This window comes from Callorhinus ursinus, unplaced genomic scaffold (genome assembly GCF_003265705.2).
Source record: "Callorhinus ursinus isolate GAN/ISIS: 27379988/994484 unplaced genomic scaffold, GSC_fseal_2.0 scaffold14, whole genome shotgun sequence".
In the NCBI taxonomy this organism is placed as follows: domain Eukaryota; kingdom Metazoa; phylum Chordata; class Mammalia; order Carnivora; family Otariidae; genus Callorhinus; species Callorhinus ursinus.
This window is the reverse complement of record NW_027397076.1, coordinates 8,167,920-8,193,745: the sequence shown is the minus strand read 5'-3', so window position 1 is coordinate 8,193,745 and position 25,826 is coordinate 8,167,920. Positions and strand designations below refer to the sequence as shown.

General features: G+C 38.2%; 1 protein-coding gene across 3 annotated transcripts in view; it reads right to left on the bottom strand.

Moving 5' to 3' along the window:
- Nucleotides 1-25,826, bottom strand: part of GNPTAB (N-acetylglucosamine-1-phosphate transferase subunits alpha and beta) — a 79,816-nt gene that overhangs the window by 41,273 nt on the left and 12,717 nt on the right. Inside the window, exons 2-5 of one of the 3 annotated variants that reach the window (XM_073900400.1) lie at nucleotides 13,648-13,733; nucleotides 6,587-6,779; nucleotides 5,377-5,418; nucleotides 3,082-3,287 (exon numbers count right to left, since the gene is read on the bottom strand). In XM_073900400.1, the coding sequence (XP_073756501.1) occupies nucleotides 3,082-3,287; nucleotides 5,377-5,418; nucleotides 6,587-6,779; nucleotides 13,648-13,733 (527 nt within the window). Of the gene's footprint in view, nucleotides 1-617; nucleotides 1,286-3,081; nucleotides 3,288-5,376; nucleotides 5,419-6,586; nucleotides 6,780-13,647; nucleotides 13,734-25,826 lie in introns of those variants that run through there. The other 2 variants (XM_025882372.2, XM_073900401.1) reach the window with 2 other exon arrangements.

The window sequence follows — 25,826 nt, the reverse complement described above, 5'->3', positions numbered from 1 at the left end:
GCCTAGATGACAAGTGCAGTGGCAGAGCATTGGACGGGCAGAAATGACACATTTCACAAGGAGAAAAAAGTCAACAGTTCTTGATGATGAACTTGAAAGAAGTTAAATGAGATAAATGGAACAGCAAATGTGGATATAAATTTTTTATCTAGATCAGGGGTTGGCATTCTATGGCCAAAATTTAGCCACTGCCTGTTTTAGTATGGCCCCAAGCTAAGAACAGTTTTGACATTTTAAAATGGTTAAATATTAAATACTTATATATAAAATACCTACATAATATCCTCCATGTTGCCTATTGGCCCACAAAGCCCAAAATATTTATTATCTGGTCCTTTAAGAAAGAATTTGGCAATCCCTGATCTAGGTAATTGAGGAGAACAGAGAGTGAGTCTGCGCCCCACTAGAAATGTAAGCTCTGTGAAGGCAGGGATGCGTCTTTGTTGTTCTCTGCTGTTTCCCAGTTACCTGGAACAACATCCAACACAGAGCAGTGGCTCCACAAATCTTTACCGAACAAATGAATAAGTAGTGCAAATAGAAACCCAAGTGGGAATTCAAAAACAGTGTTTAGAAGACTATAGTTTAATACAAATTTTATTTACATCAAAACTTACAAATTCCTAAGTCTTTACTATGTTATAAAATTAGCAGAGGAAAAATTCAAGATTCTCTCCATAGATGTTATAACCAAGTTATAATTCTTAATGTCATTCCTTTTTCTCTTCGGGGAAAACATCATCAGAGTACTTTAAAACTAATTTAAAAAACAAAGTTACTTGGCCAAGGAATCATCAACAGGGTGAAAAGGCAACTTACAGAACGGGACAAAATACTTGCAAACCACCCATCTGATAAAGGATAGCTTTTTTTTTTTTTTTTGTTATTATGCTCAGTTAGCCATTGTATAGTACATAATTAGTCAAAAAAAAAAGAAAAATAGATTCTACAAAACAAAAAAGATGGCATTCTATGTAATAATTACCATCCAATAAAAGAATATAATGGGAAATGACACCTCATAAGAACACAATTTTACAATAATCATTAAGAGGACAGGCATCAAATGAAAGAGGTTAAATGCTTAGTACTGACACACATGAGGTGATAGAGCCATTACCATAAGTGTTCAATGCTGACATAGAAGTCTACAAATTGTAGAGGAAGAATACATCTTTCCACAAAACCAGATGCTCAGTATACAAACTACACACTGTAAAGACCAAAGATCAAGATAATGTCTGTATTTAAGTTATTTCAAAGAAATAATATTCACTTTATTAAAAAAATACACTTTATTGACAGTTAAAAAAAAGCTAGATTTAGCGAAACAAGAAATCAAGATAATTTGTTATAATTTGTCAAAGATTATATTTTCCTGTATATTTAAACTGTAACTTAAATACAAAAATGTTATTTATACAAAATAATTGAGAAACAAATCTGTAGTGTAAAGGCAGCGATATCTATACCTAGGTTACAATTTTCTTTCAAACTACAAATAACTTACGAAGTGCCAAGAAGACAGCACGATGTTAGACACTGTTAAGGACACAAATTGGTGAGCGATAAGGTCTCTGCTAGCTTAAGAAATTAGATGAGGACACCATAAACTACTACGTAATCAAAAACTAAGTTCTGGGGCGCCTGGCTGGTGTAGTCAGTCAAGCATCTGACTCTTGGTTTTGGCTCAGGTCATGATCTCAGGCTCATGAGATCAAGCCCCACAGCGGGCTCCGCACTCAGCATGGAGTCTGCTTGGATTCTCTCTGCCCGCTCCCTCTAAAAAATAAATAAATCTTTAAAAACAAAACAAAAAAACCCCAAAAAACTAAGTTGTGAGTCAGGTTACAAGTACTACAGGGATACAGAAAAGTAAAAAGAATTAGAATCACTGTGAATGTACTGTCCAAGATCTTCATGGAGACAGAGGTGGGGCTGAAAAGAACGGGAGGCAGGCTGGGAGAGGAGAGGACCAGGACAGCGGCACCACGTGTGTGAAGACACTGGCAGCCTCGAGGAGGGCAGGAGGGCAGGGGAAACAAAGGGCAGAATCAAGGCTGGGTCCTGAACACCAGGAAGGGGAATCTGTAACAAAGATGTATGTAACAAATACATACTACCGTATTATTGTCTTCAAAAAGGAAGCAAGCAAATAAAATCAGAACTTTCTGATTCATTCAGATTGTGTGCCGGACAGATTGGAGAGGAACTTTACAGGTAGACAGAGGAGTTAGGCAGCTATCACCGGAGCCTGTGTGAAGGAATTCAGTCTGGTGCGGAGGAAGGGAGATGAGTAAGAAAGGGGAGAATCATTTGCAAAAAACAAAAGCAAGTAATAGGGTGATGTTAATCTATTAGTGATGGATGTAAAAAGTAAGAACACATCAAAGATATTTCCAAAGATTTAAGCTGGGAGGTATGACACTGAAAGAATGGGAACTTGAGAACAGGCTCAATGTTGTAAAGGGAACATGACAGTTTTCATTTTACACAAGTGAAACACATGTAGCCTCCAAGGAGAGAGGCTCAGTGCAGAGGAAGCATGAGAGACAAGAGGCCAGAAGAGACACAGGCATAGGGCTCACCAGCTCAGTGGCCAAGTGGGAGGATGGGATCTCTAGATGTGCCTATTGTTCTACTCCAGAAATTACAATTTCAATTCTATTATCTGACCAAATCAACTGTATAATCAGATAATTCAGAATGGAAAGTAAGAATGTTCCAGGTATGTTCTGTTCAAACTGTAGAAAATAACCTTACTGAAGAGTTATATGGTAAAAAAATAATAGTAATAAGCCTCCACAATAACTCAGAGCCAAGAGAATAAGGTAAATGGAAGTATCAAATTTCAGGTCCTGACCACAGCACAGAAAGGCGAGTGTATTACATTGTAAGATATATGCAATCCCTTTCTGACATTAGGGCTGAAATACAGTGGCAGCTTTTTTGCTTCTGTTTTTATGTTTTTAGTTTATCAGGTACTTCTTTAAAACGGAATCATGTCTGTTCCATTCAGAATTTTGTTACTCAAAAAGCCAATGATGACATGATTTTAAAATATCCATAAGGAGATCTTACCATTCTTAGCACCGTCGAAAACAACAACTGAGACATTAGTGGAAGGGTTTTTTGGTTTTGCAACATTGAATATGTCACTGGCAGAATGAAAAGATGGGTAAAGAGATGGCAGGTCCTTCAGTGTGACGTTGGCTGGCAGGGCTGGGTCCAGGATGAGCATTGGCACCTTGATGCAGTGTGTCAGCAAACACTCCAACTGCTTCTCACTGGAAACAGACACCAACATGCTCAAAAACATTCTTGAAAAATTAACCAACATTGAAAAGCTCGTTGGTACTACTAAATTTTCCAGGTATTTTTCTATATCCTGTAAAAATCATATTTAATAAACAAGGAATCTTATCTCAAGAATATAAAAAGATAGCAAGTATGATATAAAATTATTTTAAACAAGTGCAGCTTCTAAAGAAAGCGCTTTCAAACTCCTATTAATATGATTGCCACTAAAATTTACTAACTCAAAGGTGCACAAGAAATTAAGCATTTCATTACTACCATTTTAGAGGTATTTTCATAATTCCAGTGAAGTCTATCATTAGGCAGATTAGGAAGTAGATAAATTCTGTTTACAGAATTTAGTCAGCCTACCAGATACAATTTACCAATTCACAATTAAATACACTGGAAAGACACTATACCGATGTAAATAAAAGCAAATGTGACAAGGTTCTAAGATGAATGCATGAGATATTTGTCTAAACATAAGGAATACCTAGAATAAACTAACTACCTAAATAAACAATGGACAAAACATAGCTGGAGAATTCACAAAGTGGGAGCTACAACTAGTTAATATATAAAATTGTCCAACCTTACTAATATTTAAAGAAATGCAAAAGAAAATGAGGTATCACATTTTGTTTACTAAATTAGCACCCCTCAAAAAATGGATTCAATGTTAGTGCAAGCAGGGTACACCTATTCCTCTCGAACACTGCAGGTGGGTATTCCCCATTTCCTCTCTGGAGAAGCAATTTTATAGCAAATGCATGTGTCCTTATTTAGACCCATAAAAACTTATACATATGCTTCTTCCTCAGTAGTTTACTTCCAGGAATCTAATCCAAGTAGGAGAAGAGAAACAAAACAGGAAAAACAAACCCACAAACAGAAAATGCGACAAACCCAAATATAAGATCACAAAATATTTACAATAGTGAAAATACAGAAGTGCCCAACATTTAGTGAATTATAGTACAGTTACTTTATGGAATATTATACAACTATTAAAACTGAGAAGAAGCATGAAGATAATTTATCAACATAGATGTACATCATATAAAATTTGAAAAGTATACAAAATTGTACATAGATTATAAATTACAAAAGATTATAAATTACAACTATAAATACATGTATGAAAAGGGAATAATAAAATGATCACAGTTGTTGAATAAGGACCATAGAATTATGTGAGCCTGTTCTTTTCAAGGTCCTTTCAACCTTTCTGTAACATGGCAGCATTACTTTGAATAATTAAAAAATCTGTTACTTAAAAATAACAGTATTTTAAAAATTAAAAATATTAACAGTGGTATTAAGAGTAGTATATTTATATTAGTATTGAAAAGTATTAACAGTAGTATTACAGTAGTATATTTATAAATAAATATATATAACATAAAGAAATGATTCAGAGGGTACTTCTAGACCTCAAAATTCCTCAGGATCACTTCTATAAAATAACTCTAATAATAAGTCTAAAAGGTTAAGTGAGGGGTGCAGTTAACAGAGACTTCCGCTGGACAGTGAGGCAGTCTTGTTTTAAGGGCCTATCAGAGTCAGTTATGATTTAAATCATGATAGGCACCATCTGATTCTTGGCATTGGGCTAAATCCTCTTCCCAAGTCCTTAAATATAAGACAGAACTAGGACAGCTTTTTAAAGGAAATATATTATGAACACACAACTGAATGATGGATATAAATTCTAGAAATGAAAACACTGGGTATAAGTCATACTTTTAAGTGGACCAAGAGAACAGAACACTAAGACAGATTAATGAAAATGACAGAGAAGAAAACCTTACCATCCAGAAACCTAACCCATCCGGAAACGATAAAGCTTTGGTTAAGTACAACCTGAATAAGAGTTCTCAATCAACTATGCCTTTGGCACTGCAAGACCTTCCATCTAAGGGAGGCACTTAATTTGGGGGTCAAAAACTAGCAGATGAGGGATTGAAGAGGAACAATAAATGCAAAATACTGTGTATCCAACAAAAACAAGTGAGAACCTGGCAGTTTCACTTCAATACTTCAACTTCTATTCCTGAGAGGAGAATCAAAACTTACCTCTTCTTAGTTGGTTCCGTTGTGTTCTTCCCAAGGATTTCTCTAATGAAAGCAAATATATTTCATTACATATGCATGGGCTAGTACTAGCCCTAAATGTGAACAAGAGGTGACTCACAACATTGATTTTCTTGGTTACTCCCCCTGGAACTAACCAGTAGGTTAGGAAATAAAATGGTTACAACATTTAAGATGCATAATAAATTTTAAGTTTCAATGAAATATGCTCAAGTTATTATCATCGCATACCTCCCAGAGTAATCAAAAAAGCTTAAAATTTAAGCTTTTACATTTTACTAGTAAAACATGGTACCAGGCTGCCAAAGTCATTTTCATGCACTGGGAAGGTATAATATTCTCTAACACAAAGCTTAAAATTTAAGCTTTCACATTTTACTAGTAAAACATGGTACCAGGCTGCCAAAGTCATTTTAATGCACTGGGAAGGTATAATATTCTCTAACACAAAGAGAAAGAGACAATTTGTTGCAGTACAACTTGGTCAATGACCTGCAACTAGGGAGCACCCATTAACATTTTACAAAGAAATGAATGGAGAAATTCTCAACAAAAACTGCTAAGGAATCATAGCTCTAAAGACTCTCCATTCAAGGGCATTGTACCTTTCTCAGATAAAAGAAATAAAATGATCAAAATTCCGTATATAAAAAAAACTAGCAAAGTTTCTAATTCCATATTGTATGATTTGATATTAAAAAGGATAAAAGGAATACACTTTGTCTTTATCAAATGGAAAAAAGTTAAGTCTGTAGGCCTGTTTTGTTTTTCAAGGGAATAACGGGTCTTACCATGAAGCTACGCTGAAAAACAAACACCTTATTTCATGAAGATATCACACCTGGGACTCAGCCTGAGTAAGCAGGAAGTCTAGGGCTTTCTTGGGACGCTCCTTTCCCTTTAGGGCCCTCGGAGAGCAAGGCATCACTAGAGTAGCACAGTCATAAAATGGCCATCTTACGAAGTAAGGCCAAGAGTCACTAAAGTGGCTGAGTTCTCCTTGGGCACTAAGAAACAAGAGTCAGACACATGACCGACAACATCTTCTAACAGCACGAATTTGAGATGGGCTAGCAATGTTGTCAGATTTTTGTTTGGATAGCATTGTGAACATCACCCTTCCCTTCTGAAATGCATCCTTACTTGTACTCAAAGAACTGTGTGTGTTTTGTTTTTAAAGAATCAGTTTTACCTCATTGCTTTCTGCTCCTCCTCCATCTGTTCTCTGACTTGCTCTAGTTCCTTCAGTAGTTCAAGATCTGTGCCATTCACCCAGGTATAAACCACGTCGATCGGCATGGGCAGACAGAGCCTAGGGCAAACCCACAGGTCTTCCAGCTTACATGCATTTTTCCAATACATTTGGGAATAAGAGTGTAACAGGGCTTAAATTCAAAGGTTATGAAAAAAAAGTCAATGAAAAGGTAATCCAACCAGCCAACCATATCATAGAATTGCATGTTTTCAAACTGGTGCTGGGAGACTATTTGTTGAGAACTTTCTCTGCAAGATGCATGCAGATCTTTATGCAGTTCTGCATCACTCCACTTTAAGACTGTCAGGAGCTCTCCGAAGCTCAGTTTACACTCCTACATGCTCAATTTAGCAAACAAGGGTGCTGTGATGCAAATGTAGCCAAACATAGAAATTAGAAGCTAAACAAAATTACCAAAAAGGAGTTATCCAACAGTTCCTAATGAAGACCCAGCCCTATTTAATGCTGCAGCCTTCCTTATTCCCTGCTGCCCCAAGTCCAGCCCCTCCCAACCCTCCTTCCCCGGCCCTGTTTTTTCTTGTTTTCATAGCACTTACCACCTTCTAACATATTAAATAATTAACATGTTACCTACATTGGAACTGTATGTGTCCCTCCCCCAGAATGTAAGCTCCAAGAAGGCAGGAAGCTTTCCTGTTTTGTTACCTAAAGTATCCAACCAATTAGAATAGTGCCCAGCGCACAGAAGCTCAGTATTTGTTAAATGAGTCAATGATATATATGAAACACTAGCACAGACCTTCCTGAAACTGCTTGATTTTTTCCTTATCATTTCCTCAAAATAAGGAATCAGACAGGCATCTAATTCGTATCTCACCTAAGTCTCGTGTTAGTGTTTTGTTCAGGTTTTACCCCTGCTGAAAGCTCTCTTCCCCTTTCTTTTACCAACTTAACCAAAATCCCCCCCATCTTTCAGGTCTACCTCAGACCTATGATACAGGAGTTCATCATGACTCACAGGCAAGTGGCATTTCAGCAAAGATGTGAAGGAATTGAGGAAGCAAGCAATGTGGGTAACTGGGGGAAGAATGGTTCAGAGAATGGGAACACCACGTGCAAATGCTCTGAAGCAGACACCTAACTGGCAATGGTCAAGGAGCTAAAGGCCAGTGTGGCAGAGACAAGGGGAGAAAAGGGAAGAGCATAAGAGAAGATGAAGGTCAGAGAGGAACCAGGGACCCAGAGCTTCATGGGAAAAATGAGGAATCACCTCATACTCGAGACATATGTGAAAGCTGAACATCTACCAACCCTCCTGACGATGGTCACTATTGTCTGCAGAATAACATCTAAACCGTGTCATAATCTGCACCTTGTGCTCTAGACACTCTGTTGCTTACCCCAACGGAGTAAGACTTGCAAGCTTTTGTGTCTTTGAACATGCCTCTCCCTCTGCCTAAAATATCCTTTTTTACATGCTTTGTTGAACCACTTCCTCCTTCCCCAATCGCCCGCTCCCCTCACCTCCCACAAAGAGAATGTACCGCTTACCATGCAGCTTCCATTGTACTCTGTACTCTTAAGGAATCCTTAGCACACTATGTTATACTAGTTTTTACATGTGTCTGTCTTCCACTAGATGGACTATCTAGGGCAGATGTGGTACCATACATTCTGTGCCCTGCCGCATTAATGACTTCCTCTCTTTCCTATACCTTCGGGTTCTCTCTCCTCACCAAAACAGTATGTGAAAGCTTCCTCAGGTCCTTTAATGCATTTATTATACCAATGGTTCTCAAACATTAGCATGCATCAGAATTACCTTAGGGCTTGTAAAACAGATTGCTGGGCTCTATCCCCAGAGTTTCTGATTCACTAGGTCTGGAGTGGGGCCCCAGAACTTGCATTTCTAAGAAGTTCCCAGGTATGGCAATGCTGCTGGTCCAGAAATCCACACTAAGAACTAATGATATCTATACAGGTTGTAGTTCACATACTTAAGTTAAAAAAAAATTTTAAAAAATAGCTTCCCCCGCTAAAATGCCAATTCTCTATGAGGTCAGTGAGTTCCTCTTGGTCATCACGAGATGCCTAGGAATAGGGCCTGGTACATGAGTGGGGTTTAACATATACTTGTTGGCTAAATTAACTCTAAGTTCATTCCCTCAACATATATATCAGTCTTTTCCATTAAAAAGAAATGTCTGGCACTGCCCACACCTAAATTATCCAAGGTCATCTCACTCCCAATAGTTCAGACCAAAAATTAATTTGAAAAAACTTCTTTGGTGACATATTTTTAAAGTTTTTTTTTTAAGATTAAAAAAAAAGAATTGCACATTCCAAAGCTATCCTGTACAAGTTATTACCTGCTATTAGAAATTTTTTAACAGAGTGAGGAGATATCTATACATGTCCAATTGGGGAAAACATTAAGTATATAATGGATTTATGTACTGGTTCTTCTAATACAGTTGTATTATATGATGAATTTAATTCTCTGATGTTAAACTAACAAACTAAGGAGATCGTGTGATCTGCCCCAGGTCAGTGAGTCAGTTGTTTTTCTACTATTAGACATGGCCACAGTGAGTCTGAGTCTTTCTTTCTAACCACGAGACCACTATATCTTAGTTTCCAGATGAGAAGAAAGTCTTTATCAAAGAGCTGAAGACTAAATAAGTCACGTATGACTCAGAACCAAAGCCATGGTGACAGTAATACAGCTTTTATTTTAATCAGTTTAGTTTAAGTAAATATACAGGCACTATGACATATAAAGGACACTATGAATGTAGTCCCTTGTTTCTACAATTCTATAAATGGTATCCAAAGAGTTGGAAGAGATTTTACACTTAATTAATCTAATACCTACATTTTAGAGATGACTAGTCCCCAGACTGACTTAATGCCTCACAATTAGTAGCAGTAGATAATTTACATATTCACTTCTTAATGACATATAGAACTTTGTTTTAAACAACATTTCAAATAAGATTAAAAAGACCTGCAGAGAAACTAGCAAAATAATGAAAACATCCTACAAATATTATGGTATTTTAAAATATATCAGAACATGTGATGTTATATATGATCCATTTACTTGTCATCATCAAAATTAGGCAGTTTTGAAATATCCCTATATAAAAATCAAACTATATTTTAGTGCAATCTAAAATTAGGAGGAGAAATATTTAACACACATACACAAAACTTTTCAGAAAGAGAACAAGAACTGCTGACCTCCATATCTGGATTTTCTAAAGCTACTTTTCCTTCTAAAGTCTTGAAGCTCCTTCAGGGCAAGGATTTCTGCAAGTGTGCACCATCAGCACAAGCACAACATAAGGCACAGGAGGTTGAGTAGGTGCTTGATAAATATTTGATTAAAAAAAAAGACAATCCATTTTGAGCTTTTCTTAGGAAAACTGGCTATAATAAAAACAAAGTAGGAAAATTTTATTTCATTAAGAATCTGTAAATGAATTGTTCTCAAAGTGTAGTCACCAGACCAGCAGCTTCAGTATCACCGGTGAACTTGTTAGAAATGAAAATTCTGTGAGCCCCTCTGAGACCTCCAGACTCAGGAACTCTGGGGGTGGGAGGAAAATGCATTTTCTCAAGTCTTCCATGGGATTCTGCTGCACACTAAGGTTCTGAGAACTGCTATGTTAAAGAACATTTAATAATTATTCACTTCACACTTAATAATTATTAAGGACCCCAAAAAGCTTGTTTATAGGTTATAACTATTTATATTTGCCATATTTGAAAATAAAACACTAAAAATATTATAATATTCATTTTAAAACAAAAAACCTCTTCACACGTTAACATGAATAACTTTTTAAATGAAAATAACAATATTTTCCAAAACAACAAAAAAATTTAGTGAGAAGAGAGGCATTGATTTACATTTCTGCCAATCTCTTTAATGACTTAGTAGAAGAGAGCAAGCACCTCAGATGTTCCGTGTTCAATCTATTCCCATGTGTTGTTTTGGTTGAACTATATATAATGAAAACCCAGGCTCATACAGATACTTAGCTGGAAAGGAGAGTTGTATTTTAATAGCCTTTTCAGGGGGCCCCTTGGGTGGCTCAGTTTGTTAAGCGTCTGCCTTTGGCTCAGGTCATGATCCCAAGCTCCTGGGATCAAGCCCCGCGTGGGACTCCCTGCTTAGAGGGGAGCCTGCTTCTCCCTCTCCCTCTGCCCCTTCCCCTTGCTCGTGCTCTCTCTTTCTCAAATAAATAAAATCTTAAAAAAAATAATAATAGCCTTTTCAGGTAATAGCGGGTTTTCCTCTCTGATCCTACACCAAAGTAACTGGTAGTTGCTTAAAAATTAGTTGCAGTGTGGAATATGAAGCCACACTAATGAACTTTTTGTGCTTTTCCACTGAAATCCACTGGTCCTTCTTGCACTTTGAATGGCTTTTTTACCCATGCAAGATTCTGTAACATCTGTAACAGTGATCCTATAACAATGTATTGGTTATCTGGAAAGTAATAGCTTACTGAGTAAATGCAGATCTGCCAAATGGTGCCCTATTTCTTTCATTTTCTTTTATAGTATTAACGAATGTGATTTTTTGGACAATGCCACAGATCTAAACAGAGAAGTCTTTATGATACTGTGAAGCTGTTAAGCCCACAGTGATAGAAACAAGGTTTCCCAAATTCTTATTTTCACCTGAAAGTTCAAATTTTATCACTGGCAACAAATACTATTACTTTTTTTTTCCTTCAAGACATAGAATTGTTCACTGTCAAGAAACATCTGCCAAACGACCAAGTCTGAGTAATAATACCATCATCTGACCTTTCAAGTTATGACAATGGTGTTCCATGAAACAGAAGGGCTAGTCTAGGTTGCAACTCAATCACACAGGGCTTTTCCTCAAGACACTCACCATAGAGTCAGGTGCATTTCAGCCCACAGAACATTAAAAAGATGTGTGGTCAAAGGGTCAAGATATTATCAAATTAATAACTTTTACTGCTTCATCATGAACATTTTTAAGTGAAACTAGCTTTTATCTTACCCCTGCAAATATGGGGTAGTGAAGAATACAGTAATTCATGCTAAGGTGTGGCAGTTTTACCAGCAATGCTTTTACACCATCAGTGCAAATGTCAACACAGTAAAAAAGACAAATAATACCTTAGTATTGTCATAAAAAATAGTTTTGATTTCACAGATCGCTGGGGTCTTTGAAAACTGTTTTTAAGAGATCCTAAGAGGGTTGCCTGGGTGGCTCAAAAATGGTTAAGTGTCTGCCTTTGGCTCAGGTCATGATCTCTGGGTCCTGGGATCAAGCCCTGTGTCAGACTCCCTACTCAGTGGGGAGTCTGCTTCTCCTTCTCCCTCTGCCTCTACCCTGCCCCCCACCCCTGCCCCGCTCATGCTCTCTCTCTCAAGTGAATAAATACAATCTTAAAAAAAAGACAGAGATCCTAAGAGAAAAGCCTAGAGTTTCCCTACTTCACCAATTATTTGCTTACATGCTATTCTCCCTACTAGACTACACAATTCTTTACTGCAAAGTTATATCTCAGTGTCTAAAACAGAGGAAGACTCAAAGACTCATTCTTTGTTAAAGGAGTAAAGTCAGGGATGTCATTCACACAAAAGACATGAAAGCAAAGAGTAAAGCTTTACGTCAACCAAAGAATCCCTGAGCCCTTCCTCCCTAAGATGTTCATGACTGTAAGAGTGCATACATCCAATCAGCATAGTAATTTAAAAAACCGCTTATTTGATAGAAACCACATAGGCACTCATGAAAAGTGAACATAGCGACAAGGAAGTGCTTCTAAGCGGGGAGCAAGGGCTCCAGAGCAATTGGTGGCGTAGTCTACAGGTCTCAGGAAACAGTCAAGGTGTGCTAACTGACACCAACTGTAGTTCCTTGTAGTTTCATTAGGTTTTCTGGTTCAGTGGGAACTATCCTCAGGGGGAAACGGACAGTCAGGATCAAGGGAAGATTTGGGTTATGGCCTCTGACATTTAGACTTTTGTGGGGTTAACTACCCTTGTTAGCTGCCCCACATTTGTTCTGGTCACCTATTGCTCCTTGCCCTGTAATGATTCGCTGTGCACCCTTACAATGGAAAAGAGTCAATAAATACTGCATAAAATGAATAAATAAAAAGAGAGAAAACTCCCATTTACTTTTTAAAGTTAGAATGATGATTACCAGAAGAATCTAAAACAAAAATTCAGTAATAATGCTTCCTCTAGATGAGGGGAAATTCAAAATGGAACAGAGAGAGGCATTACTTTTCATTTTTCGGTATTATTTGAACTGTTTTCAACCACAGACATAAACTGCTTTTATGATATAAAACAATATAAGTATTAATTAAAATAAAAGAGACTGCAGTTCATTTTAGCTGCAGGAAGAAAAGGAGGATGTGGGAAAAGGTTGATTCCACTCTGAGGCCTGTCTTATGAGTGAGGAAAAATATCTCCAAGGAAAAGGTGAAGGTAGCATCCAAGAGTGGCTGCACCAAGAAGCTTCTTGGCCTTAAAGAGAAAAAGACCCAACCTGTAGGGTTGTTTGCTCCTCCTCACAGTGAGGCAGCAAGATGTGGTGACCAGAGAGGTGAGTGGGGGCTCAGTCTGGTGGCTTTAACGGGACTGGCCCTGGTTAACAGAGTGATGTCAACAGAAGAATATGGGCCAGGGCTTGGAAAAGAATAATACTGGCCAGGGTAACCACCCAGGTTCCTCATCCTACAGGGGGATGGAATTACCTTTACCTCACAGAACTGGGGCAATGATAAAATGAGATCATGTAACTCTGCAAGGCAGGATTACTCTTTGGGAATCAGATTTTAATTAGATTTTTCAATCATAAAATGTCAGGAGGGACTACAGATTCCTTCAAATAGGAGTGGTTCTGAATAGGTTAAACCATATCTACACTTGGAAAAATCCCTTCAACTTCAACTGTTGTATTTAAAGCAAGGGTGATCTCATGACTCATCATTTAAGTCCAAATAAGCTACTCTCCAAAACTGATCTCTTCTTACCGATTCTGAAAGGACTTTCCAGCAATATTGTCTCTGTAGGAATCAAACAAAACGTGGTATTGATCCCGGCTCCATTCCAGAACCACCTAGGAAAAAAAGGGAAAAAAAAAAAAAAAAGGAAAAAATGTTTACCCTGCATCAATACTAAGAGTATAGAACTTTCATTTCATTTCATTTTAAATTCATTAAGAATCACTAAAGGAACAGGAAAAGAAATCAAAATTCATCCATTCACCCAGTGCCTACCATATATATATATTATACCAAACACTGTGCTCAGTCCAGATAAAAAAACTACAGAAGGATAGTTATACATAAAAGCTATAGTTACTGGCCTGTGTAAGGAGGGGAATCAAAGAGATTTAAAAGGATGCAATATGAGAATTAGGTCTTAGAGAATAAGTTCACAAGGTAGGGAGAAAGGGACAGCGCCGCAAGAGCATGTTCAAAGGCTGAGAAGCAGCAAGGGTGAGTGGTTTCAGGGTAACAGGGCAGCCGGCTTTGGTGGGAGCACAGCTAGTAAGTGGAGAGAATGGGCCTGGGAAGGGAAGGAAGCTGGGCGCTGATTGCTGTGCCCTGTGTACCACGGGATGCAGCGGCACTAAAGAATTTTCAGGCAGCTAGTGATCCATCCAAAACTCGGGAGACTCTCCTCATGGCACAAAACAAAGCTATAACAGAAGAGACTGACAAGATATGGGGGTGATGGCCTTACTGTCTATGAAGTTTCAGCTGATGACCTTGCTAAATAATTCAGGAGAGAAAGTTCAGATAGGAGCTCCCTCATGTCTGCACCCGAAATCTATAAGCCCACCCACACATGTGCCCCATTTTCTTCTTCACTCCCTTCACCATAGAGGAAGTGTCCCTCCTCCTTGCAAACACCCCATCTCTGTCCATTTGCTCTGGATCTCATCAACTTGTCTCAAGACCGTTGTCTGTTCTCTCTTTTCCTCTCAATAGGATTATTTCCATCAGCCTATTCCAGTAATCTCAGGAAAACCTTCCCTTCACTCCACACCCTCTGGCAGTTGGTCCCTCTATTCCAAATTCTCTCTTTCAAGGGCAAATATTTTTACACAGTCCTTTTCTACGCTCTGTTTACCCTTCAGCCACTCCAATACCACTTCTGCCCTTACCATGTCAGTGGTCTTACCAAGGGCTCCATGTTGTGGAATCCAGTGACATTTTCCCCATCTCTATCTCACTCAATTGGTAGCAGCTACCCAGTTCCTCCTAACTGAACCACTTCCCTAGCTTTCCTCCCATCACTCCCGTGACTCCTTTTCAGTTTCGTTTGCCAGGTCATCTTCTATCTGACCTTCAAATGTGTCCTTTCATTCAATTCCTCTTCCTGAAATGCCCTCCCTTCCTGCCAAGGCTTCTTTTAGCTTCCCACTGTGCAAACCCTAGGATGTGTGGCCCTGCTACATTCAGATGACCACGGGAGCCCCCATCACTTAGATTTCATTCCAGTCAGCAGAAAGGAGAGATACGGAATGATATGCCCCTCCATTAAGGAAACTTCTTGGAAGGGGCACCTACCACTTCTGCTTTCGCTGGCCAGAACACAGTCACGTGATGACATGTGGCTACAGGGGAGGCTGTGTGCACCCATGTGCCCAGCTGGAACTGCTCATTTCTTTGCACAGCATTCAGGTTTTCAATATCTGACCTCTGCCAATCTTGACAATCTTACTTCACTGGGATGCTTCATAAACACCACAAATTCAAATAATAATCCGCCCATCACTCAATGTACTGATTTAAAAACTGAGGGTCTAATGTACCTTGTACTGGATTTACAAAGAGAAGTAAGGTAAGTTCCCTGACTTGAAGGCACTACAGCCAATGATTAATAGAGAAATTTATTGCCGGCTACAACTGCACTGAAGAAGGAGCACCTCTTTCTAGGAAGACACTTAAAGACTTGACTAAAGAAGCAATGTTAGCAGACTTAAAGGATGAACAGGTCTGTTGGTACTAAAGCTGGGGTACAAAGGGTGTGTTAGAGGGATCTGCTACCAGACTGGATGAGGGAGTGAAGAAGGGGAAGAGAAGCGAGGTAATTGCTAGGTTTCTAGTATTTCTAGTATGAGCGACTGAAGAAACAGTGGGGACACTTAATGACAAAGAAGGAACAGGTGTAGTGGAGATGCATGCTGGTGGTAGTCCCATATTTTAGTCATGGTAGATTTGAAGCTGTGTATGCATACAACTGGCCGCTCCAACTGGACTGGAAATTCCAAGAGGGGAAATGAGCTCTATGGTACTATCACACATAACACCATAGGGTTCTATGGCAGGCATATAGCTATAAAATACCATCTTTGCTAAATACAGAATATATATCTCTTTTCAATAACATAATTGTATTGATTTGGATCAACTTATTGAGCTCAAACAGAAGTGATTCTTCATCAATATCCCTATGTAGCTGCAAAAGGACAACTAGTACATTACTTTTATAAAACAAACCACAAAAGATAAAGCTCAATATCACTGTTCTTGGCTCGTAGTGCTACCCAGAAGATGAGAAGATAGTATCAGAGAGGGCATACTTCACAAATGACTGAGAAACGCTGATGTGCTGTATGTTGACACAACGTGCCTTCCATCATCAGATAAATTAATCTCACCACCTCCAAACCACTTTGCTGTATTAGAAAGAAGACAGCAGCAAAGGGTCCTTATTTACCACATTTAGGAATGTTCTCCTCTCCTATCAGCGAGAGTTCTGCACACTTCAGGGAAGGTAGTAGGAATGCTGGGTTATGATTCCAGGGGACACGGAGTTTCATCCCAGCTCTGTCACTTTTATGAGATCTTATGCAAGCTCTCTGGTCTGTTTAGGCTGTTTCTTCATCTGTTTTACATTTTATAAAGGGGGTCTGACCAACTGTTCTTGAAATCCCTTCCAGCCCTAAGAGTATATGACAGAAGGAGGTGCAGGGCTGTGTGGCTGGCACCATGACCGGCATGGTTTCTTCCCTGCACCCATATGTCAACGCCACTGGGACACCATGTCTCTTTTCTTTCTGTCTTCAGCCTCCTCTGGGTCTCTTATCCCTTGTCCTAACCCATCAGCATTGAAACATGATCCTCTTCCATCATAGCCATTTCCCTTTTCTGCTGAATTCCAACTGTGAACTATACCCTATTATGGAAATCTTGCCAAACTTTTTAAGTAAATGAGTAATGTGCTATACCGGGGATCGAAAAGGAACCTTGTAAATCAAATAAAAAATCATCTGAGCACTAGTGTCAGATCATTTTCTTACACTATCAAGGACAGTGTAGGGAAAAGAGTGGAAATCTGAATGGGCAATTATGAAATTATTTATTCTGCAGTAAACTATACAAATATAAACACCTTTCAAATAACAAACAAGCCAAAATAGACCTAAGCTTGCAATTAGATCTTGTTTTCAGCCATTAGCAGCAATAAACAAAACACCAGAGGAAAAGGTTAGAGAAACACTAACTACTATAAAATCAAATTTTCATCCACAAAGCCTTTCCATATTCTTCAGCCAACCTGAACACTTCCTCCTCAGAACTTTTAACTTTCATCTCTACTGCTTATTTGGAAATCAGTTACTCATGGCCCTCTAACATTTCTTGCCTTGCATTCCTTAGCTTTTTTATCATTATTTACCTTCCCCCTCATGGAAACATCTTGTCAGACCAATTAGGTTATAAACTGCTTGAGGGTACAGAACTACTTACAATCTACTTATCGTCAACTCATGCCCAGCATGATTCATTATATACCATCTTCCTGTTCATAAATATAAATATTATCTGGTTATGGCAGGAGTAGTGTTAAGACTGGATTTGGGGGCGGGGAGCACCTGGGTAGCTCAGTTGGTTAAGCATCTGCCTTTGGCTTAAGTCATGATCCCAGGGTGCTGGGATTGAGCCGGCATCCTCTGGGCTTCCCTGTTCAGCTGGGAATCTGCTTCTCCCTCTCCTTCTGCCCCTCCCCCTGCTCATGTATGCACTTTCTCGCTCTCCTCCAAATAAATAAATAAAATCTTAAAAAAAAAAAAAAAAAGACCAGGTTTGGGGACTTGGGACACCTCCAGGGGGAGAACCTCCCAGTTCTTCCATTTAGTAACTGTGTTAACTGTGGGTACTCAATTTCCTCAACTATGAACAAAGTACAAAATGTATTTCATCAGTTTGTTGTGTTGCTGCAGTAGGACAGTGATTCTCACTTGACATGCATAAATAAAAGGTCTGAGGAAGGTACCAGGCATGTTAGAAGACATGGGTAAACAAAGCATATCTTCCTGAACCAACATTTGTAATGGCAAAATATTTAAAATATTATACTGATAGAAATGCAAAATTTTTATGGAGAAAAACAAAAAAACTGATGTGATTTTATAGACACAATGCTGGCCTTTAAAAAATCTCCTACTTGCCATTTTGCGCTATCCCCCCACCCCCTCCACACACACACCTCTCTACACTATTCTCTTCAGAGTATTTACTTTTTTCTGCCATCAAAAGTAGTTTGTTGGTAAAACTTAAGACACAATGAACTAAAATAGTATTAAAATACTATACGAGCTCTAAAATACCACACAAGCAATGTATTATTAATAAAGAATTGTAAAAATCATCTAGGGATGCCTGGGTGGCTCAGTCGTTAAGCGTCTGCCTTTGGCTCAGGTCATGATCCCAGGGTCCTGGGATCAAGTCTTGTGTCCGGCTCCTTGCTCGGCAGGAAGCCTGCTTCTCCCTCTGCTTGCGCTCGCTTTCTCTGAGAAATAAGTAAAAATCATCTAAAGGTAATTTATTCTACTAGTTTAAAATATTTATCACTTTTAAGACTCCATTTTAATAATCATGGCATTCAAGGTATTCAGGATCAATCGTTGGTCATTTTTTACAAATTGCAGCCAGCCAGTCTTAATGTGTTGATAACAGAGGGGCACGTTCCCACACTCACCAAGCACCATCATGCCCGGTGCTCCTCTCCTCCCCACTGAACCCCTGCTACAAGGTACTAGCTGTGAGGCAGGCACTTCATGGGTCATTGCCCAAAGAGAAGCCCCAGGTCACACAGCCGTGTGTAATGGGGCTGAGATGTGAATCAGCTTAACTCCAGAGCCCATGTTCCTGTTTAGCTTCGCCCAGGCTCTCAGCCTCAGCAGGCTGCCTCCTCCAATGCCTACTTACACGGAGCTAGCTTTGTCAAACATACATTTATAAATGTGGTCATTCAGACAATTCTGAAACTGGTTATGTTTATCATCCTTAATTCAACGACCCAGATCTGTTTCCCTGGCATGTTTATAAATGACCACAGTCCATAATAAATTTGTTTTGCTCCCAGTATTTTTGGAATGTCTAACAGTCCTTTAACTGGCTTGTGCACACAAATACTAAAATTTTTGGATGATAAACTTTTTAAAGTTATAAAATTGGTATGTGCTTTGGTTGAAGATTTTGAAAATCCTAGAAAAAGTTCAAATCCATGCCTGTAGAGGAATAATAGTTACTGCGACACAAGCTTCATAATCCTTTGTATCAGAAGAATTCCCCAGTTAAGGAAAAGAGGAAGGTAACTGTCCAGAAGAGAACTGGTATACAGTGCAATGATCTTAAGATTTACAATCAGAAGACATGAGTTTCAATCTGACACCTGATCTCAAGGTTGTGAGTTCAAGCTGCCATGGTGGGCTCCATGCTAGTTCTGGAGCAGAAAAAAAAAAAAAAAAAAAAATCAGATTAAAAAAAAAAAATGTGACATGGGTACCCCGTACTGTTTTACAGGGTACTGTAAAACTTAAGGTGTTGGGGCTTTCTGACCTCAAGGAGTAAGTACCCTAAATAGCAATGACAGAGCTTTTCACACACTAATAATGATATTCGAAGTTTATAATATTCCCCCCAAAAAAGTTTAAAATATTCCTAGATTACATGTTCTTCACAGTCTCCGAAAACAAAATTTATTTTTCATTAAGAGGGATTACAAGAGAGACCAAGATATCTTAAAGATATTCTAAGCTTTATCTTTTCTTGTTGGAACTGAATATAAATGATCTACTAACTCTCCTCTTCCTTGATACCAATCAGGAAGTCAATCTGCTCATCATCATGCGGCTGCTATGACAAAATATCACAGACTGGGTAGCTTGGAAACAACAGAAATGTATTTCTCACAATTCTGGAGACTGGGAAGACGAAGATCAAGGCACCAGCAGACTGGGTGTCTGCCGAGAGCCTACTATGGTTCAGACTGCCTTCTCCTTGTAGTGACCTTGCATGGCAGGAGGGGTGAGGAAGCTCTCTGGGGTCTCTTTTTATAAAGAGATCAATTTCCACCCTCGTGACCTAATTCCCTCCTAAAGGCCCCACCTACTAACACTATTACATTGGAGATAAGGTTTCAACAAATAAATTTTGAGAGCACACAACCATTCAGTCTATAGCATTTCCCAATGCAAAGTGACTAAAATAAGAGATTAACCCATTTCTTAATTAGGAGTTGAATGGTTATTAAAACTGGGTGATTTCCCCCATTTCACATAAAGGAAATGATCTAAACCCAAGATGCATGGCCACTATTTACTCAAACATTAATTAAACTCAAAAACACTTTTCTAGACCATTTCTACCTCCTTTACAGAATTAGACACACATCATGTATTTGTTGAACATTTTAAGGAGCACAAAATGGAAATCAGGCCTCGGTCCTCAAGGAGCTGACACCCCTGTTAAGGACTATTTACTAGCATAAAATGATTAAGGAATATTTACTGTTCAGCTTTTAAATGAGTACAGATTGAAACAGATGACTGACAGGAAAAATAATAGTCAAGGATAGGGTTAATCATGACAGCTTAACAAAATCTCTCTCCTTTTTTTTTTTTAAGGAAATAAAGGAGCAGAGAGAGGGAGAGGATTGTTTGCCACAGGGATGGGGATGGGAGCAAAATAGTAAAGGAAATCATATTAAAAAGTAGAATTAAAAACGTTAAACCTTTGACAGTTCATTGTAAAAAAAATCTAAAGGGGGAAAAAAACCCAAAAAAACAAAACCTCCTGCAACCACACTTAAATAAAAGGAAAAGAAAAAAAAAACAACAACCTACCAAAGATTTTTTCAAAATATATTCAAACGGACTTTCTGGGTATACGCAGATTTACTTGTTTTACTGGTCAAAGGTTATAGAATCACAGAATTGTATAAGATGGACTTTAAATACAGGGCTCAACTCTGCAAGCCAATGTCTGAGTCTCTGCTATAATGTCCTGGCAAACAGTTATTCTACCTATGAGTTTAGAACTGCACTGTCCAAAATGGTATACACTAGCCACAAATGGTTATCTAAATTAAGACTAAATGAAATTAAATAAAAAGCTCAGTACCTTAGTCACACCAGCCACATTTCAAGCACTCATAGGGTTAGTGGCTACTGTATGGGACAGCTCAGAATTACAGAATACTTCCATCGCCGCACAAACTTCCACTGGACAGTGTTATGGTTATTCAATCCTTAAAGTTAAGCAAGAGTCACACAAGGAAGCCCCAGTTTTGTGATTTTAGACAAGTCACTTAAACCTAAGTGCCAAATGTAAAATTTAAGTAATACCTTATCCTACAAGGGGTTGTTATTAAAAAACAAGTGAGCAAATATATATCCATATATTCTGACAACTATAAAGTACAATAGAAAATATAAGATATTAAGGCTATGAAAACACACTGAACTTATTTAGCCCCTCAAGGGGCTCACAGTCTGCTAGGGAGACAAATATGAGACAAATAATTACAATATATCCTGTGAAAAATATAACCAAAATATGAATGCAAGTGTAGTTGAACCTGATAAATATTTCCATTGTTAACTATTAAGCCAGGAACCAAAACTAGTCGAATTAAGGTTTCTTTTTTTACTTTATTTTGGCAAAATTTAAATAAAAATTTAATTTAAATAAAAAAGTTTAGTGAAATGAGATAAAGTTTTACAAAATATCTGCTTGTGATACTGTGCTCACTTCCATCAACAAACGAATTTTATCTCATACTATTTGCTAGCTAAAAACATTTTTTAAATACACCAAGAAGAGATCTCTTTTTATGAGTTGCAAGTGCATAAAAATCATAAATTAGTTGAAAAGTATGTTATAGATTTTTAAATAGCTGCAAGGCCATTTTAAAAAGTCACCCCCTTGGGCGCCTGGGTGGCTCAGATGGTTAAGCGTCTGCCTTTGGCTCAGGTCAGGTCCTGGGATCGAGTCCCACATCGGGCTCCCTGCTCCTTGGGAGCCTGCTTCTCCCTCTGCCTCTCTCTCTCTCTCTCTCTCTGTCTCTCATGAATAAATAAATAAAAAATCTTAAAATAGAAAAAATAAAATAAAAAAATAAAAAATCACCCCCTTTCCTGAAAGGCAATTAGCATTATGTATCATAAACCAAACAAAAAGTCTTTGTTCTGGCTAACACTACTTCTAGATATGTACATGCCAAGGAAATCATCACAGATGTACCCAAAAACCTGCATAAATATGATAATGGCCATTATTACTTATAAAAATAAAATCTGAAAATAGTATCTAATAATTAAACAACAGGGGATCAGGAAAATAAAGTACAAACAAATATTATGAAACTATTAAAAAAAAATCTTATTTTCAGGGCGCCTGGGTGGCTCAGTCAGTTAAGCGTCTTTCTTCAGCTCAGGTCATGATCCCAGGGTCCTGGGATTAAGCCCCACATCTGGCTCCTTGCTCAGCAGGGAGCCTGCTTCTCCCCCTCTCTCTCCCTCTGCCTGCCGCTCCCCCTGCTTGTGCTCTCTCTCTTGTGTCAAATAAATAAATAAGATCTTTAAAAAAAAATCTTATTTTCAAATAATTATTAAAAATTAATAACCATTCACTCAATAAATATTATATGGTACCATTCTAGACTCTGAGCACATAGCAATGGTCAAAACAAAGTATCTTCCTTTGTGGAGCATAAAGAACAAAGGATAAAGTGTTTGATAAAATATTAAGTGAAAAAAGCAATAATCAAAACTTAGCAATCTGAAGCAAGACGTCAGCAAAATGGCAGAGCTAGCAACTCCAATCTCTCATCCCCCTACCCGCCCCAGAAACACTGAAAAACAAGCAGAAACTGCCAGAACAAGTAAAGAAATATTATATGAAATGTCCATGTTATAAAATATTCAGAATGGGCAAATCCGTACAGACAGAAATTAGAGGTTACCAGGTCCCAAGAGGTGAATGGAGTTATTGCTTAATGGTTACAGAGTTTCTGCTTAGGGTGATGAAAAAAGTTTTGGAAATAGTGGTAATGGTTGCACAACAATGAAAATGTAATTAATGCCACTGAATTGTACACTTAAAAATTGTTAAAATGGTAAATTTTGTTATTTGTGTTTTACAACAATAACTCAAATGAGGAGTAAGTCACTACAATACTCCTCCCAAAAGAGTAATAAAGGAACATTATGAACAACTCTAAGACTACAGATCTGACAGCTTAAATGGACCAATTCCTTGAGAGACACAATCTACCAAAGCTCAAACGAGAAACAGATAACCTGAATAGGCACATACCTATTAAAGAATTTGACTCAATAATTAATTACTTTCCAAACAGAAAGCACCAGCCCCAGGTGGATTCACTGATAATTTCTACCAAACATTTAAAGAAGAAATAATACCAATTCTCTATGATGTCTTCGAGAAAAAAGACTTCATTCTATGAAGAAAAGTATTACAAACAATATTTCTCATGAACATAGATGTAAAAATCCTCAATAAAATGTTATCAAATCAAATCTAACAATGTATAGAAAGAATCATATACCATAAACACGTGGGATATATTCTACATACAAATTTCTGAATCCTGGTTCAACATTCCAAAATCAGTTAATGTAACCCATCACATCAATAGGCCAAAAAAAAAAAAAAAAAACCATATGATTATAATAGGTGCATAAAAAAGCATTTGACAAAAATCCAAAACCCATTTTTGATTTAAAAAAAAAAAAACTGTCAGCAAACCAGGAATAGAAGGAAACTTCCTCTCAACTTTAAAATAATATTTACAGGGTTGCCTGGGTGGCTCAGTTGGTTAAGCGGCTGCTTTCAGCTCAGGTCATGATCCCAGGATCCTGGGATCGAGCCCCATGTTGGGCTCCCTGCTCAGTGGAGAGCCTACTTCTCCCTCTCTCTGCTGCTCCCCTGCTTGTGCTTGCTCTCTCCCTCTCTCTCTCTCTCTCTCTCTCTGTGTCAAGTAAATAAATAAAATCTTTAAAACAAAAATAATATTTACAAAAAACCTACAGTTAACATTATACCAAGTGAGAAACTCAAAGCTTTCCCACTAAGCTCAGGAAAAAGGCAAGGATATCATCTCTCACTACTGCTTTTCAACAACATATTGAAGTCCTAATTAATGTAATAACACATGGGGCACCTGGGTGGCTCAGTCGTTAAGTGTCTGCCTTTGGCTCAGGTCATGATCCCAGGGTCCTAGGATCAAGCCCCACATCGGGCTCCCTGCTCAGCGGGAAACCTGCTTCTCCCTCTCCCACTCCCCCTGCTTGTGTTCCCTCTCTTGCTGTGTCTCTCTTTGTCAAATAAATAAATAAAATCTTCAAAAAAAAAGTAATAACAAAAAAAGGAAATAAAAGGTATACAGATTGGGAAGGAAGACGTAAAACTATCTTTGTTGACAGATGACATGACTATGTAGAAAATTCCACAGAATCGACCAAAACAAAACTCCTGAAACTAATGAACAGTTAGTTGCAGGATACAAGGCTGCAGCACACAAAAGTAATATACAAAAGTCAACTGCTGTCTTATACACCAGCAATGAACTATATGACATTTTGGAAAAGGCATAACTATATACACAGTTTAAAAAAAAAAAAAATCAAGGGCACCTGGGTGGCTCAGTTGGTTAAGTGTCTGACTCTTAGCTAAGGTCTTGATCTCAGGGTCATGAGTTCAAGCCCCACACTGGGCTCCACACTGGGCATGGAACCTACTTAATAAAAAAATAAAATAAAATACCCAAAATCATTGACTGCCAGTGGGGAGAGAAGCAAGGACTAGGTGTAGTGCAGGGCAAGGGTATTTTTAGGGTAATGAAACTATTTTGTGTGATACTGTAATGGCAGATACATGATCTAACAGTATGCATTTGTCAAAATTCATAGAACTATACAGTACAAAGAATGGATCCTAATGTTCAATATATTCTTGGTTAATAAAAATGTATCAATATTGGTTCATCAATTATAAAAATGTACCACACACTGATGCAAAATGTTAAAAATAGGGGAAAATATGCTGGGTGAGGGGAGGTATATGAGAAATCTCTGTACTTTCCATGCAGTTTTTTCCATAAACTTAAAGCTGCTGTAAAATAAAACCCATTAAATTTCTATGATAGTTAATTTTATGTGTCAATTTGACTAAGCCAGGGGGGTGTCCAGATATTTGATCAAACATTATTTTGGTTGTGTCACTGAAGGTGTTTCTGGATAAATTAACATTTGAAGGAATAGACTGAGTAAAGCGTTTGTCTTCCTATTGTGGATGGACCTCATTGCATTAGTTGAAAGCCTAAATAAAACAAAAAGGCTGAGTAAGAGAGAACTGCTTCTGACCTGACTGCCTTGAGCTGGAACACCAGTCTTTCCTCCCTTTGGATTCAAAACAAAACATCAGCTCTTCCTGGCTCTCAAGTCTGCCAATTTTAAGACGGGGACTATACTAAGCTCTTCTGTGTTTCAGGCCTTTAGAATTAGAGTAGAACTACACCAGTGGTTGGGGCGCCTGGGTGGCTCAGTTGGTTAAGTGTCTGCCTTTGGCTCTGGTCATGATCCCAAGGTCCTGGGATTGAGCCCCATGCCAGGCGCCCTACTCAATGGGAAGTCTGCTTCTCCCTCTCCCTTTCCGTGTGCTCTCTCTCTCAAATAAATAAATAAAATCCTAAAATAATAATAATTTTAAAAAAAGAACTACACCATTGGCTCTCCTAGGTCTCTAGCCTTGCAGATCCTGGAGACCTGTCAGCCTCCATAATCATGTGAGCCAATTCTATGTAATAAATCTATTTCCATACACACACAGATACACATCCTATTGGTTCCGTTTCTCTGAAGAACTCTAATATAATTATATATGTATATCAA